The sequence below is a fragment of the Acinonyx jubatus genome, chromosome B2 (assembly GCF_027475565.1).
Source record: "Acinonyx jubatus isolate Ajub_Pintada_27869175 chromosome B2, VMU_Ajub_asm_v1.0, whole genome shotgun sequence".
Classification (NCBI taxonomy): Eukaryota; Metazoa; Chordata; class Mammalia; order Carnivora; family Felidae; genus Acinonyx; species Acinonyx jubatus.
This window is the reverse complement of record NC_069385.1, coordinates 7,890,755-7,904,806: the sequence shown is the minus strand read 5'-3', so window position 1 is coordinate 7,904,806 and position 14,052 is coordinate 7,890,755. Positions and strand designations below refer to the sequence as shown.

General features: G+C 49.8%; 1 protein-coding gene and 1 long non-coding RNA gene across 3 annotated transcripts in view; both read left to right on the top strand.

Annotated features, from left to right (window-relative positions):
* The first annotated feature begins 3,757 nt into the window (after positions 1-3,757).
* The window catches only part of SLC22A3 (solute carrier family 22 member 3), a 94,330-nt gene continuing 84,035 nt past the window's right edge, over positions 3,758-14,052 (top strand). Inside the window, exon 1 of one of the 2 annotated variants that reach the window (XR_008298220.1) lies at positions 3,758-4,240. Coding sequence is in view for 1 of the 2 variants with exons in the window: in XM_027056505.2 (XP_026912306.1) it covers positions 3,830-4,240 (411 nt within the window). In the remaining variant the exon portion in view is untranslated. The remainder of the gene's footprint in view (positions 4,241-14,052) is intronic. The other variant, XM_027056505.2, reaches the window with a different exon arrangement.
* On the top strand, positions 4,708-9,377 carry LOC128315455 (uncharacterized). Its single transcript, XR_008298221.1, has 2 exons — positions 4,708-6,548; positions 7,224-9,377. It is a non-coding gene; the product is annotated as an uncharacterized LOC128315455 (long non-coding RNA).

Here is a 14,052-nt window from a genome sequence, read left to right as displayed (position 1 = left end):
AGCTAGATCCATGTTTATCAAGGCTAATGGGTCTCAAAAATATAATGTGCAGTGAAAAAGAGAAGTGACAGAAAAATATGTGGAGTGTGGTACCACTTATGTAAATATCAAAGCACCCCACGTACTAGATATTGTTTGTATGTGATACTTGTGTATTAAAAGGATGAAAACTGGACGAGATGAAAATTAACAATTTCACAATAGCTACACCTGGGCACGACAGGTCTGTGCCTTCGGGGGAGTCTGGCCTTCCTCTGTCTGCTCCAGCCCTAGGGCCAAGGGGTAGTACCCACCGGAGGCCTATCACCACTATGTCTCTCCAGTTCCCCCCTGCTCTGGGAGCCAGGAACCCAAGATTCTCTGCTCAAGGGTCCTGAGCCCGCTTCTTGGGTCTGGGTGGGCCTTCTCCCCTGGCCCACCTTCTGAAGAAATGGCCTGGTGGCTGCCTTGGGGAGGGAGGGAGGTGACAGGGAACAGGATCTGAAGGCTTATGAAGGAGACTTCAACTCTGTGTATGAATGTTAGTTCTTTATAACGATATACCTAAAACAAACATAACAACATGACATTTGCTAATTCTCGGGGTGGGTGGTATTTTTTTTCATTGCTCTTTTTTTAAAAAAACTTTTTTTTGAGTTTATTTATTTATTTTGAGAGAGAGAGAGAGTATGTGAGCGGGGTTAGAGGCAGAGAGAGAGGGAGAGAGAGAAGCCCAAGCTGGCTCTGCACTGTCAGCACAGAACCTGATGTGGGGCTTGATCCCATGAACTGTGAGATCATGACCTGAGCCAAAATCAAGAGTCAGAAGCTTAACTGACTGTGACACCCAGGCACCCCACTCATTGCTTTTTTAAATAGCTGACTCACATACAGCACTTATCATGTTTCAATTATTATTCTAAATGATTTGCATTAAAAACGAGAAGGTTCATTATTACTCAGTTTTATGGAAGACAACTAAATAACTTGCCCAAGGTCACTCATTGCAAAAAATAGAAGAGGATTTGAACCCAGTAGGGGCTCTGTGATCTTAGCAATATACTAGGTCTACTTAACTGTATGCTTCATTACAAACATTAAAATTAAAATACCAAGTATATACAAAGAAAAAGGTAGTGAAATTCCATGAGAAGTTTCTTGGATGTGTTAGGAGCACAAACCAAGAGGGCATTACTTGGGAAGGAAGGCAGTTGCTATGGTGGGAAAGGCTTCACGAACCTGGTGCCACCTTTTAGGCCAGGCCTTCCTGGGCAGTGGGCAGGGAGGGGCAGGAGAGTGAACCACCAGGAAGAGGGAACTTCGCGTATACCGGGATGGGTGTAGGAAAGTTCAAGAAGGATTGGAGTATTAGCAAGTAGCTGTGTTTGGCTGCCACATAAGGGGACAACTTGGTGAGGAACATGGGTTAGGATCTTGAAAGGGAGGGTGAGACATGAGGATTTAATTTGGAAGGTAGGCGGGCCTGGAGCTCCACTGTGGGCAGTTGGCGGGCAGCGTGGGCTGGACCGCAGGACAGGGCCAGGGCTGCAGGTGAGGAACCCCGGGGGCACTGCGGGCAGAACAAAGATGGCGGCGGAGAGGAAAGGAGACAATACCTGTGTGTGTATAGGGGGCTGTGTCAAGAAGCACCCAGTTACCAGCCACCTTACTATGAAGCAGGCACAGTTGTAGGTGGTGGCAACCTAGAGTGAACAAAACAGAAATTTCTGCTTTCATGGAACTTGCAGTCTAGCAGAGGATCACAAGTAAGATAAATGAACAGATGAGACACATGGTAAACAAAGGAATACGGATACGCATGGCAGGTGGATAAAGTAGGGAAGGGAGCCGCCAGGATGGATCGCCCGTGCGTGTGTCTGCGTGTGTGTTGGGTGGTGAGGGGAAGGCTGACCGGTGGGGGCGGAGTGAGCGGAGGTGACTTTTGAAGAAAGGCCTGCAAAAGGGAGAGGTGTTGAGATGATCCAGAGATTCATTCTGGGGTTGGGCCTTGGTTACACCAAAAGGGAGGTCAGGAGGAAGAGCTGGGGTGGGGGTAGGGGGTGACAGCTTGAGTCTGGAGTCCAGGGAGCCGGTTACAAATATGGGCTAGGGGGATGCCGGGGTGGCTCGGTCAGTTAAGCGTCCGACTTCGGCTCAGGTCACCATCTCCCGGTTCCTGAGTTCCAGCCCCGTGTCGGGCGCTGTGCTGACAACTCAGAGCCTGGAGCCTGCTTTGGATTCTGTGTCTCCCTCTCTCTCTTCCCCTCCCCTGCTCACACTCTGTCTGTCTGTCTCTCTCTCAAAAATAAATAAATGTTAAAAAAGGGCTTTTTGTTTGTTTGTTTTTGTTTTTTTAATATGGGCTACAGCCTGGAGCAGGAGACACGTGGACATAGAAATCATTGCTAACTCGGTGGTAGATCTGCTTTATTTAGTAGCCGAGGGCAAGGAAGGTGAGGGCAATAAAAACCGCCCATCAGCGAGCCCCTGCTGTGTGGCCTGCACACTACCAGGTGCTCTATCCTACACAGTATCTGTCACCCTAAGGACATCCCTGCACCCTCCATAGCATTAACTCGACACAAATAACAGTAGTAGCAGCCAACACATGAAAGGGTATGCTCTGTGCATCAGGTGCTCTTCTGGCACTTTATAGACCCCAGGAGGGTGTTAGCCTCGCTTGACAGATGAGAATACTGGGCCGGTCAATGAGTTGGTGAAGGTCAAGAGCTGGTGAGGGGATGAAGCGGGCTGCATAGAGGCAACCTGGCTTCCCGAGTCCTTGATCCGGAAGGACAAAACGTGTCTGTGCTCTACCCGCTTCTGGGAGCTTCCAGAAAAGCAACACGAGGATACAAAGCTTTTCTGAGGATGGGGTGGGGTCTGGGGAGAAGAGCTAGAGAAATTCTGAGAAAACACATGGCCAGATAGGCTAGGCCAGGGCTGGGTGAGCGCCGTGGGCAGTGTGGACCGGTGCGGCGTGGTCAGCACCGCCCCAGGCTGCGACCCCGCGCGGGAAGACCCAGGAGGCACGGGACACGGCAGCCCAGGGCCCAGGACGCCAGGGGCCAGTGCGGACACAGTCCTGCGGACCTCCGGGCGCGAGTCAAGAAGGTAAAAACAACGCTCAAAGCAACCAACACCCTCTCCGGGCGCTTTCGGGCCAAGAGAATAGGTCGCAAAGGCCCGGGCTTAAGGAGCCCCAGATGCAGCCCGAGGTCTTCTCCCACTTTGAACTTGCGGAACGCGAACGAGGCGCTTGGACTCCGTAGACCGCCCAGCTGCCTTTTTGAAAAAGTTGGACCATCTCCGAGATGTCGCCGAACTCGAATCCCGCCTGGAGCCGGCTCGGCGGCGGGTCGCGCGGGGCGGCCCCTGAGCGCCGAGGGCTTGGAGGGCCCGAGGGCGTCTCCCGGGGCACAGGCGCGGGACCCGGAGCGCGCGGCGTCCGTCCCCGCCCCGCCGCCACCCTCCCCCCCCCCACCTCCGACGCCGCCCTCGGGGGCCTCCGAGGGGCCGCGACCGAGACCGGAGGGTGACCCTGCAACTTCCTTCTGGAGCGCGACCCCGGGGCCGACCGCAGAGCAGGCTGCCGGCGGGGACCGAGCGGAGCCCCGCGCCAGGCCGGAGGCGGCCGCGGCCGCCACTCGCGGTCCCGGGCCGGGCCCCCGGCGCGTCCCCGGGGAGCGCGGCCCGGGCGGGCGGGCGGGAGGCGGGGGCGGCGGGCACGGCGCCCGGGGGCGTGAGGCGGGGAGCGCGGGGCGGGGTGAGGCGGCGGCCGGCGGCGGGGCGCGCGCTCACTCGGAGGCCGGGCGGCGGGCGGCAGGACGCGCCCGCGGGGTCGCGCACCATGCCCTCGTTCGACGAGGCGCTGCAGCGGGCCGGCGAGTTCGGGCGCTTCCAGCGGCGCGTGTTCCTGCTGCTGTGCCTGACGGGCGTCACCTTCGCCTTCCTCTTCGTCGGCGTGGTCTTCCTGGGCAGCCGGCCCGAGCGCTACTGGTGCCGCGGGCCGAGCGCCGCCGCGCTGGCCGAGCGCTGCGGCTGGAGCCCGGAGGAGGAGTGGAACCGCACGGCGCCCCCCGAGCGCGGCGGCGACGCCGGCTGCCGGCGCTACCTCCTGGAGGCGGCCAACGGCAGCGCGGCGGCGGGCGCGCTCAGCTGCGCCGACCCGCTCGCCGCCTTCCCCAACCGCTCGGCGCCGCTCGTGCCCTGCCGGGGCGGCTGGCGGTACGTCCAGGCCCACTCCACCATCGTCAGCGAGGTACGGGCGTCGGGGCTCGCTCGGGGTGGGGGGGTGGCGGGGGGGCGGGGGAGAAACCCCCGGCGGGACGGGACGCCGCGGGGAAGGGCCGCGGGGGCGCCGGCACCTGTTGGTTGCCTCGGGGGGTGGGGGGGAACCGTCCGGGTTCATCCCGCGCTCGGAAGCGCTGCGTCCCGAGTGCCCGGGGAAATGCCTCTCGTGTGTGTCCCTCTGCGGGGGGAGTGGACTGGGGGTGGGGTGGGGGGATGCTTGGGTTTCGGGAGGGAACGCAAGCTGGGACGGATGCTGAGTTGGGAGACGCTCCGCACGCCCCTCCTGGGGAATCCGAGCGGCCAGCGCGCTGCGCGTCGTCGCCCCCCGAGGGGTTTGCGCCGCGGGGGGCGATGTTGGGTCGGCTCGCGGCGGGGAAGCGCAGCCCCGCGGGGTGGGCGGCTCGCTGGGGGCAGGGCCCGAGTGCTTTGTGGTCTTCGGGGGGGGGGGGGTCAGGGAAGGGCGAGACGGTGCCTGGTTGCCCGAACGATTACGTGAAGCGCGAGGGCACGAAGGTCAAGGCTCTGCCGGGTCGCGGTTTTGGTAAAACCGCTTTGGGGGCAAAGAGCAACATCGGAGCGAAGTTGGGAGAGCTGAGGTTTTGAATTGGGAGTTTGGGGGCGCCTGGAGAACGGCTCGGTTGGTTAAGGGTATGACTTCAGCTCGAGTCGTGATCTCCCAGTCCGCGGGTTCCAGTCCGGCATCAGGGTCTGTGCTGCAGCTTGGAGCCTGGAGCCCGGAGCCTGCTTCGGACTGTGTCTCCCTCCCTCTCTGCCGTTTACCCCACTCATGCTCTCTCAAAAATGAATAAACGTTAAAAAAAAAAAAAGAGTTTTAATTCTTTCTTTCTTTCTTTTTTCCCCCTGCTAATAAATTACGGGAGGGCAGCAGAAGAGGCTTCAAGCCTTACGAAGCAGACCCCCTCCCACCTTCCTGGGAGTGGCTGCTTGGGCCAGGTGGCGGCAGTCCCCCCATTTCCCTAGGTGTGTTTGGGCATGCAGTGCATTGGGGGTTGCGTGGCCCCTCAGCCCTGGCTGCACGGCCGTTCCTACCCCGGGCTGGGAAGGCAGTTTGGCCGTCTTTATCTGCGGGGGGCTGCCTCTATGGGGGCTGGGTGGCAGGAACTAGCAGTTTCATTGAACTTCGTCTGCAATCCTAGGTCAATTTAATGTCTGAAAAAAACGATTGAATGTGCTCAGGCAAATTAGGAAAGAAAAACTTTTGTCTTTATTGTCATAAACATTTTAAAGCACCTGCATGAATAATGGAGAAAACACTAGATTCAGCTCTAGCAGTGTGTCACTGTTGATGGTATTCTTTGGTCTGGTGTCACTGGTGTTGGGGTGATAGATCTTTGAGTTCATGCATATTCTTTTTTTACAGTTTATTTCTTTTTCTTTTTTTAATTTTAACATTTATTTATTTTTGAGACAAAGAGAGAGCGTGTGAGCAGGGGAGGGGCAGAGAGAGAGGGAGACACAGGCTCTGAAGCAGGCTCCAGGTTCTGAGCTGTCAGCCCAGAGCCGGATGCGGGGCTGGAACTCACGAACCGTGAGATTGACCTGAGCTGAAGTCGGACGCTTAACCAACTGAGCCACCCAGGGGCCCCACAAATCTATTTCTCTATTTTGAGAGAAAGAGAGTGAGCAAGTGAGCGGGGGAGGGGCAGAGAAAGAGGGAGGGAGAGAGACTCCCAAGCAGGCTCTGCACTGGGAGCCATATGCGGGGCTTGAACTCCCGAACCTTGAGCCGAAATCAAGAGTCCCACACTTATCCGACTGAGCCACCCAGGTGCCCCCAGTTCACGCATATTCTGTAGAGTGCCAAGCGTGTGTGGTGCCATACTATGTGCTGTAGAACTCCTGGCAGCCCAGCCAGGCAGTGTGTGTGCGTGTGTTTGGGGTACTTTAATTTCTACCTAACCTGTGGGTGATGCTGATGACTGCTTTATAAACTATGGTGGCCTTGTGGTTAAGGATCTCATAGTTGAAATGGGCAGGGGTGGACTTCTGTAGGACGGGGCATTGTCACTAGTACTTGCTTAGAGCCGCACCGGTTAGGTGGCTCCGGGAATAGCCCTTCACCTGGCTGCTCAGTGCCTACTTCCCAGGCAAATCGGAAGATACCATTTGGAGAGAGGACACCTGATTTGTGAAGACATATAAGCCTCAAATGAAGAATCAGATGAGCCTCTAAAGCTAAAGGCACACGCACTCAGGCGGGGTTTCTGTGAGCAGACATGATCCCTAGACATCGGAGAAAGGAGACGTAAAAATCTGTGAGTTGGTGCCCCAATGCTTTAGAAACATTTTGGGGTTCTGGAGTTGTTTCAAGCGATCTGGGCTTATTGTAAGGAGGGACAGGTAGTTTTATGAAGGTCAGTGGCTCCCCAAAGGTAGCGCGTGGCAGGTGGAAGGGCAAGAGACCCCGTGTGGCACTGTCTGCAGCGAGCTGTGTGGCTCGAGTGAATCACTTAACCTCCCTGGGCTTAGCTTTCTCATCTGTAAAATTAGAGGTTGGATGACGTCCTACAGATGCCGTCCATCAGTGGTATCGCTGGATTGCCGCTCCGTGCGCTTAGAACAATGATAAAAATCTTCAAGGAAAAGTTGAATGATAGCAGGCACTCCTTAAGGCCACCGCCAAGTCTCTGAAGCCTGTTGGAGAGTTTTGTTTTGTTTTCTTTTTAAGTCCCAAACTGTTTGCTTCTTCTGGCTTGTTTGCTTTTAATGTATTGATTCTTAAGAGGAACCCCCACCTCCCCCCCTTCCATTTAGGAAGTTCCGCCATTCAGAGTGACTCATTCGCTTTCAAAGTTCTGCCTGGCTGATATTTTGCTGCCTTGGGTTTTGAATAGGATCTGTTTAGTTTTTGTGCTTTCATATTCTGTCAGCATTCAAGGAACTATCCTTCTGTGTTTGGTTAACACGGTGTATCCAATGTGTTTTTATAGGCTCCGAGTCTAACGTATTAATCGTGGAAAGAGGGTGAACTGCAAGAGTTTAGAAGGGAGAAGGGCAGACCAGACTCCCGGATGTCTCTATCTGGCTATTCTATTTCATCTTTGCACCCCTGTGAGGAGACATTGCTGTCCCGGCTTTGTAGAAGAGGTACCTGAGGTGGAAGGACCTGCCAGAGTCCCAGACCTTTTAAGTAGCCCAGTTGGGATCAGATCTAAGGGTCATGAATGTAAATCGTCCTCCTGTCCTCCATACGGCATTTGAAGTCTCGGGAAAGTCCAGGCAACTTGGACTTGGTTCTTGGAAAGGCTTCCCCTTTCTCCTCCTCCCCGCCAACCACTCACACTTTAGAAGCTGCAGGAAATCCCGGGGGCCTCTTCGTGTTGACTTCATTCCTCGGGCCAACCTGCCATTGTATTTCATTGCCCGGTGGCAGGAACGGGGTCAGCCATACAGCCAGACCGGCGGATGAGAATGGCTGTCTCCTCTTGATGTGGACATTGCAGAACGGACATTGGCACCTCACCCACTGTCTTTCCATCTTTCGAAGCAGAACGGCTCCGGGGAGTGAAGTCAGAAGCCAAGGCCAAGTGCAGGGCCATTTAAATCCAGCTCCCTCAGTTACTTCTCTTGCTCAAGGCGAGGCAGTAGATTTTCCACCTGCATGTAGCTTTCTCAGCGCAGACTTTCTAAGTCTGAACCTTGGCCTTGTCTGCTTGTCAGACACTGGCCAGAATTAAGCATGATATAATGCAGAGAAGTCCGAGCCCCCTCCCCCCACCCCAATATTTCAATTCATTGCCTAGGGAGTGAGTCTTTGAAATGGATGTTAGGACTTTTAAATGCTTCCTTGTATACCATAAATGGGAAAAAGAAAGAAAGGAAGAAAGGAAGAAAGGAAGGAAGGAAGGAAGGAAGGAAGGAAGGAAGGAAGGAAGAAAGAAAGAAAGAAAGAAAGAAAGAAAGAAAGAAAAAGAAAGAGAAGTTCCCTCTAGGGTCTCACTAGGAACTGGGCTTCAGAGCACCTTTTAAAAATAGTCTGATCATGCTTATTTTTCCTTTCCAGATCTTTTTTTTTTCCCACAATAAAAGTAAAGTCCATTTGAGGGAAGTAGCTGGAGAGAGTGATGGCTGCTTTGATCTGTGGGGCTTCACATGTCTCTGCTTTGCCTCTTGAATGTCTGTCCCACGACATAAGGTCAACCCACAGACATCAGTGCCGCCAGCATCCTGGCCTCTCTGTTGTCAAGCATGGAATTGCGCTGCTGTGGAAACTGGAGAAAATCTATCCAGGCCCACGTTTTAGTCTGTGCTCAGTCTCTGATTTGCTCTGGGTACTTGAGAAAGATCTTGCTTTTGTACTGTTTTTATTTCTAATATGATTTGGACCTCCTTTTTTTTTTTTTTTTTTTTTTGGCTATATCAACCGCACCAGGAGGACATCTGTTTTATTACTACTTTGAAGACCCAAATATGTGGCTGTTCATTTTCATTTCATTAATTTCTCCTCTTTATTATTTGTTCTTGTTTCTTGGATTTACTTTTGGTACGCTTCTTCTGATTTACATTCAATCCATAGCTCAGTTATTTTCAGCCTTTCTTCTTTTCTAGTATAAATATTTAAAGCTATAGATGTCCTTCTATGTATTTTTTTGACTGTATCCGACAAGTTTTGAAAAGCTAATTTTAATATTTCATTCTCAGTATTTGTAATTTCCATTATTGTTTTCTCTTTGGCCCATGATTTATTTAGAGGCTTGTTTTAAACTTTCAACTGTGTGCTGATGCTTTTATCTTTTAATTGTTGACTTTTAATTGTTGTTTAATTGTTTAACTTTGGAACGGTCGGAGAACAAGGTCTGTGTGACACGGCCTCTTTAGACTTTATCGAAACTTGCTTTTTGGCCTTTAAGAGGTCGATTTTCATAAATGTTCCCTGCGTGCTCCACAAAAATGTACAGTCTTGGGACACATGGGTGGCTCAGTAGGTTGAGCGTCAGACTTCAGCTCAGGTCATGATCTTGCAGTTTGTGGGTTCGAGTCCCATGTCTGCGCTGACAGCATGGCTCCTGGAGCCTGCTTCAGATTCTGTGTCTCCCTCTCTCTCGGCCCCTGCCCCCCTCCCTTGTGCTCTGTCTGTCTCTCTCTCTCTCTCAAAAATAAATATTAAAAAAAAAACAACGATGTACAGTCTTTAGCTGTTGGGTGCAGGGTTTATAGATGCCCCATATTTGAAGCTTGTCACTTACGCTGTTAAACTTTCCATTTGCTTGGTCTGTCAAAATTAACTCACAGGTATTGAAATTTGTCATTATGTTTGTGGGTTTGTCAGTTCCTCCCTATTTTTCCAGCAGACTTAAAAAGTCACATACATGGGGCAGTCTTATTAGATGTCTGTGTCTACAAATTTAGAATTTGCTTTTAACCTACATACTGAATTGAACCTTTTATAGGTGTAGGGACCCTATCTAAAATCCATGCTGTATATTGTTTTAAGGTCTTTTTGTTTGAAACTGATGTAGCTACTCCAGTTTTCTTTTAGTTAATATTTGCCTGCTGTATTTTGTGTTATTCTGACTTTCAAGCTTCCCATGTTCTGATATTTATATGTATCTTTTATAAAATGCATATAACTTTATTTAGTTTTTAACTGCTATCCTTAGTCTCTTTATGTTCATTGTATTAATTGGTATATTTGAGCTTGTTATACTACACTATTTTCTTTGTCTTGTTCTTTCTGTGCTTTTTTCCTTCCTTTAAAAGATGATTTTTCAATTTGTTTTTCTTACTCTATTTTGTTCCTTCGTTTGTTTGGAATTTAGATTTTTTATTTCAATTCTTTCAGTGGTTACCCTTGACATTTTACTATGTTTACTTCACAGAGCCTAAATTTAATACTGCAAACTTCGCCGCAACAAGTTAAGAATCTATTTATTTATTTATTTATTTATTTATTTATTTATTTATATTTTTGAGAGAGACAGAGAGAGAGAGAGAGAGCACACAAGCAGGGGAGGGGAGAGGGAGAGAGAGAATCTGCTATCAGCACAGAGCCCAATCCCATGACCCTGGGATCCATGACCTGAGCTGAAATCAAGAGTCAGACACTCAACCAACTGAGCCACCCGGGTGCCCCGAGAAGATTTTATTTTTAAGTAATCTCTGCACCCCACATGGGGCTCAAACCCACATCCCTGAGATCAAGAGTCACACGCTCCACTGACCAAGCCAGCCATTGTTCACCATTATTCTTGAAAGATGGTTTTGGTAGGAAAATAGTTCTGTGTTGCCAATTATTTTTCCTCAGTGCTCTGAAGTTGTTACTTCTGTCTTAAGGCTTTCATTTTGCTTTGGAGAAATCTGCTGACCATCTAACCATCCTTTTTCTCTCAGGTTGTATCTAAGTGGGTACTTCTTTGTTTAACCAGATTGGTGTACGTTGCCTCTGAAAGGCATCTGGCATATAATAGGCACTCAGTAAATATTCATTAAATGAACCAATTGTTGTATTTCCTTTAACTGTGAATTTTGGTTCTTTTTAATAAGTCCTGGGTAACTCTCAGCCATTATCTCTTCAGTGTTACCTTTTCCGTGCTCTGTTTTTTCCTTTTGGGATTCTAATTAGACATAAGTTGGACCTTCTTTTGCTGCCCTTCGTGAATCTTAACATTATCTCATATTTTCCATTTCCATACCTACATGTATGGTCTAGATATTATTTCAGACCTACCTTCCAGAACACTGCCTTTCTGTTCAGAGATTTGGAATCAAAGGACTGAGGTGGGGTTGGGGAATCTTCATTTTTCCCATGGAGGTGGTCCATGGAGACATGCTGAGTGTTTCTTTATGAGGAGCATGCCGAGAATATCATGAGAGGAACAGCCTTATGTGTGGTTGAAGCAAGTGCCATTCCTCCAGACACTCTGAGACCTTGGGACAAAAGCATCATCCCTTTCCCTGGAGGCACGAGTCCCAGATTGTATCTGGTGAAAAGCCGCTGTTGATCTGCAGAAGCTTGGGGCTCTCCAGAGATGGGCAACTGACAGCAAAATCCCATAACTGACTGGGCTGGGGTGCCCACAGCTGGACCACACTCCCTGCGAATTTTGGCAAACCTGAATAGAGCTCTGGGGAGAGGCAGGGGCACAACCGAATGGGATATCCAACAGATATGGCACTGATATTTACACTTTCTGATGTATCTTTGGGATTTGATAGATCTGGGCCTAAATGCCAGCTCCTCTGTATTTCAACTTTGAGGGCAAGTCATAGAATCTGCCTCAGCCTTGGTGTCCTCAGCTCTAGAATGGGCGTAATAACACCTACCATGATGATGCGTAGGTGTTATTACCTACCAGTAGGAGGAGGAGGGAGAGAGAGAATTAGTGGTGTGCCAGATTTGACCCTGCAGCTGTAGTTTGCTGACTCCTGGTCTAGCATAATACATCACTAATAAACTTGGCTTTAAATATAAAGAAAAAAATCTCTCAGACATTAATTTGCCCTTAGGGCAGACAGTACCCTGTACTTTCCTCCTGGACACACACGAGATTGTATTTCCCAGCTTCCTTTGCAGCTAGTAGGTCATGGGACAGAGTTCTGGTCAGTGAAGATGGGAGAAGTGATATGTGACTCTGCCAGGCCCGGAGCCCGAATAACCTTTCTCCGGGTAATCCCCGTCTCTTCCTTGCTTCCCTCACCTTCCAGCAGAGAATGCTGACGCCCTAAAACATGGTGGAGTCCTTAGATGGAAGGAGATCCATCCCTGAAAGCCTGTGGGGAGGAAGTCTACATGGGAGTGTGAAATTAATGAGAAATAAACTTTCTTGTATTAAACCACTGATATTGGAGGGGCTGTTTGTTGCCTCTCTTAATGTGAGCCTACCCTGACTAACACACCATTTGAGCATATTTTCTGTAGGTTGCACATCCCTGATTAAATGGTAGGGAAGCTTGTTCCTTCAAGACAGTCCTCCCCTTGGTCTTTGCACAAGGCCACCCTGTCCCTGCCTGTGGGCATCTAGAGCTCTACAGGCCCCTGGCCACTCTAGCACCCAGTGCTCCAGCCGCCCAGCTGCCCTGGAATGTGCTGTTTCCTTTTCTCAAAATACCTTTCTTCTTTTTCCATAAGGCTGTTCCATTTTTTATGCAGCTTGGAGTTACCTATTCCAGAAGTACCTTCCATAATTTCCACCTGCCCTCCACTCCCCACCCACACACACACCTGCCACTACCCTGGGGGGTATCTGGATTCCTTCCTCTGCCTCAGCACCCTCACTGTATGCTAACTGTGCTCATCATTGCCTCCTTTGTCAGACTACAGGTTTCTTGAGGGCTGAGAACATGTTCAGTAAATATATGTGATGAAATTACATGGTGTGTAATTTTTTTTTTAATTTACTTGTTTAAATTCAAGTTAGTTAACCTACAGTGTAGTCTTGGTTTCAGGAGTAGAATCCAGTGATTCATCACATACATTCAACACCCAGTGCTCATCACAAGTGCCCTCCTTAATACCCATCCCCCATTTAGCCCATCCCCCCCCCTCCCCTCCAGCCACCCTCAATTTGTTCTCTGTATCTAAGAGCCTCTTATGGTTTGCCTCCCTCTCTGTTATTATCTTATTTTTCCTTCCCTTCGCTTCTGTTCATCTGTTATGTTTCTTAAATTCCACATGTGAGTGAAATCATATGACATTTGTCTTTCTCTGCCTGACTTATTTGCTTAGCGTGATATACTCTAGTTCCATCCACGTTGTTGCAAATGGCAAGATTTCATTCTCTTTGATCACCAAGTAGTGTTCCATTTTATGTATATGTATGTATGTATGTATGTGTGTGTGTGTGTACACACACACACGCACACACACACACACATCTTTATCCATTCATCCATCGATGGACATTTGGGCTCTTTCCATACTTTGGCTATTGTTGATAGTGTTGCTGTAAACGTTGGGGTGCACGTGCCCCTTCGAATCAGCACTTTCACATCCTTTGGATAAATACCTAGTAGTGCAATTGCTGGGTCACAGGGTAGTTCTATTTTTAATTTTTTGAGGGACCTCCATACTGTTTTCCAGAGCGGCTGCACCAGTTTGCATTCCCACCAGCAGTGCAAGAGGGTTCCCCTTTCTCCATACCCTCGCCAACATCTCTTGTTGTCTGAGTTGTTCATTTTAGCCATTCTGACAGGTGTGAGGTGGTATCTCAGTGTGGTAATTTTTGTGGCTAAATTAGTGAGTCAATGAGAAAAGGGTTGAGTGACAAATTTGACCCCTGTTACAATTTTGGTCAAGCCAACCCTGAAATTGACCTTCGTAGATTAACGTCAGCTCTTGTCCCCAAACAGGCTGCCCTTGTTCTTTCTCTTTTACTTTAATTTTATGTTTTAATTTAGGGAAAATGGACACTTCAACAATTCCAATATATTGAACGTGATGTATTTGGTATAATTTGAACGGCTGTGTTGTTGCACTTTCATAGGCATTATTCAGTTTCTCTCCGCAGCGTCTTGTTTTTAGTGAAGGTCTTACACAGATGTCAGTGGTTTTATTCCTGGGTACTTGTTGTCCTACTGATGGCACCGTACGGGCCTCCTCCTCACCCCATGAGGTCTGACGAGTCCTCAGGTGGCCACGGCCCTGCAGAAACTGCCCCCATCCCCACGCCGAGGCCGAGGGGTGACAGACCACACCCCTGTCCCCTGTCTGCACAAGGGTTTTGCCATCCTCAGAATCCTAATTCAGGGGATGTGACCTGGAACAGGAAAGGAACCAGGGAACAGAACTTCTGGCTCTTCGGGGCCATAATTGTTATGTGC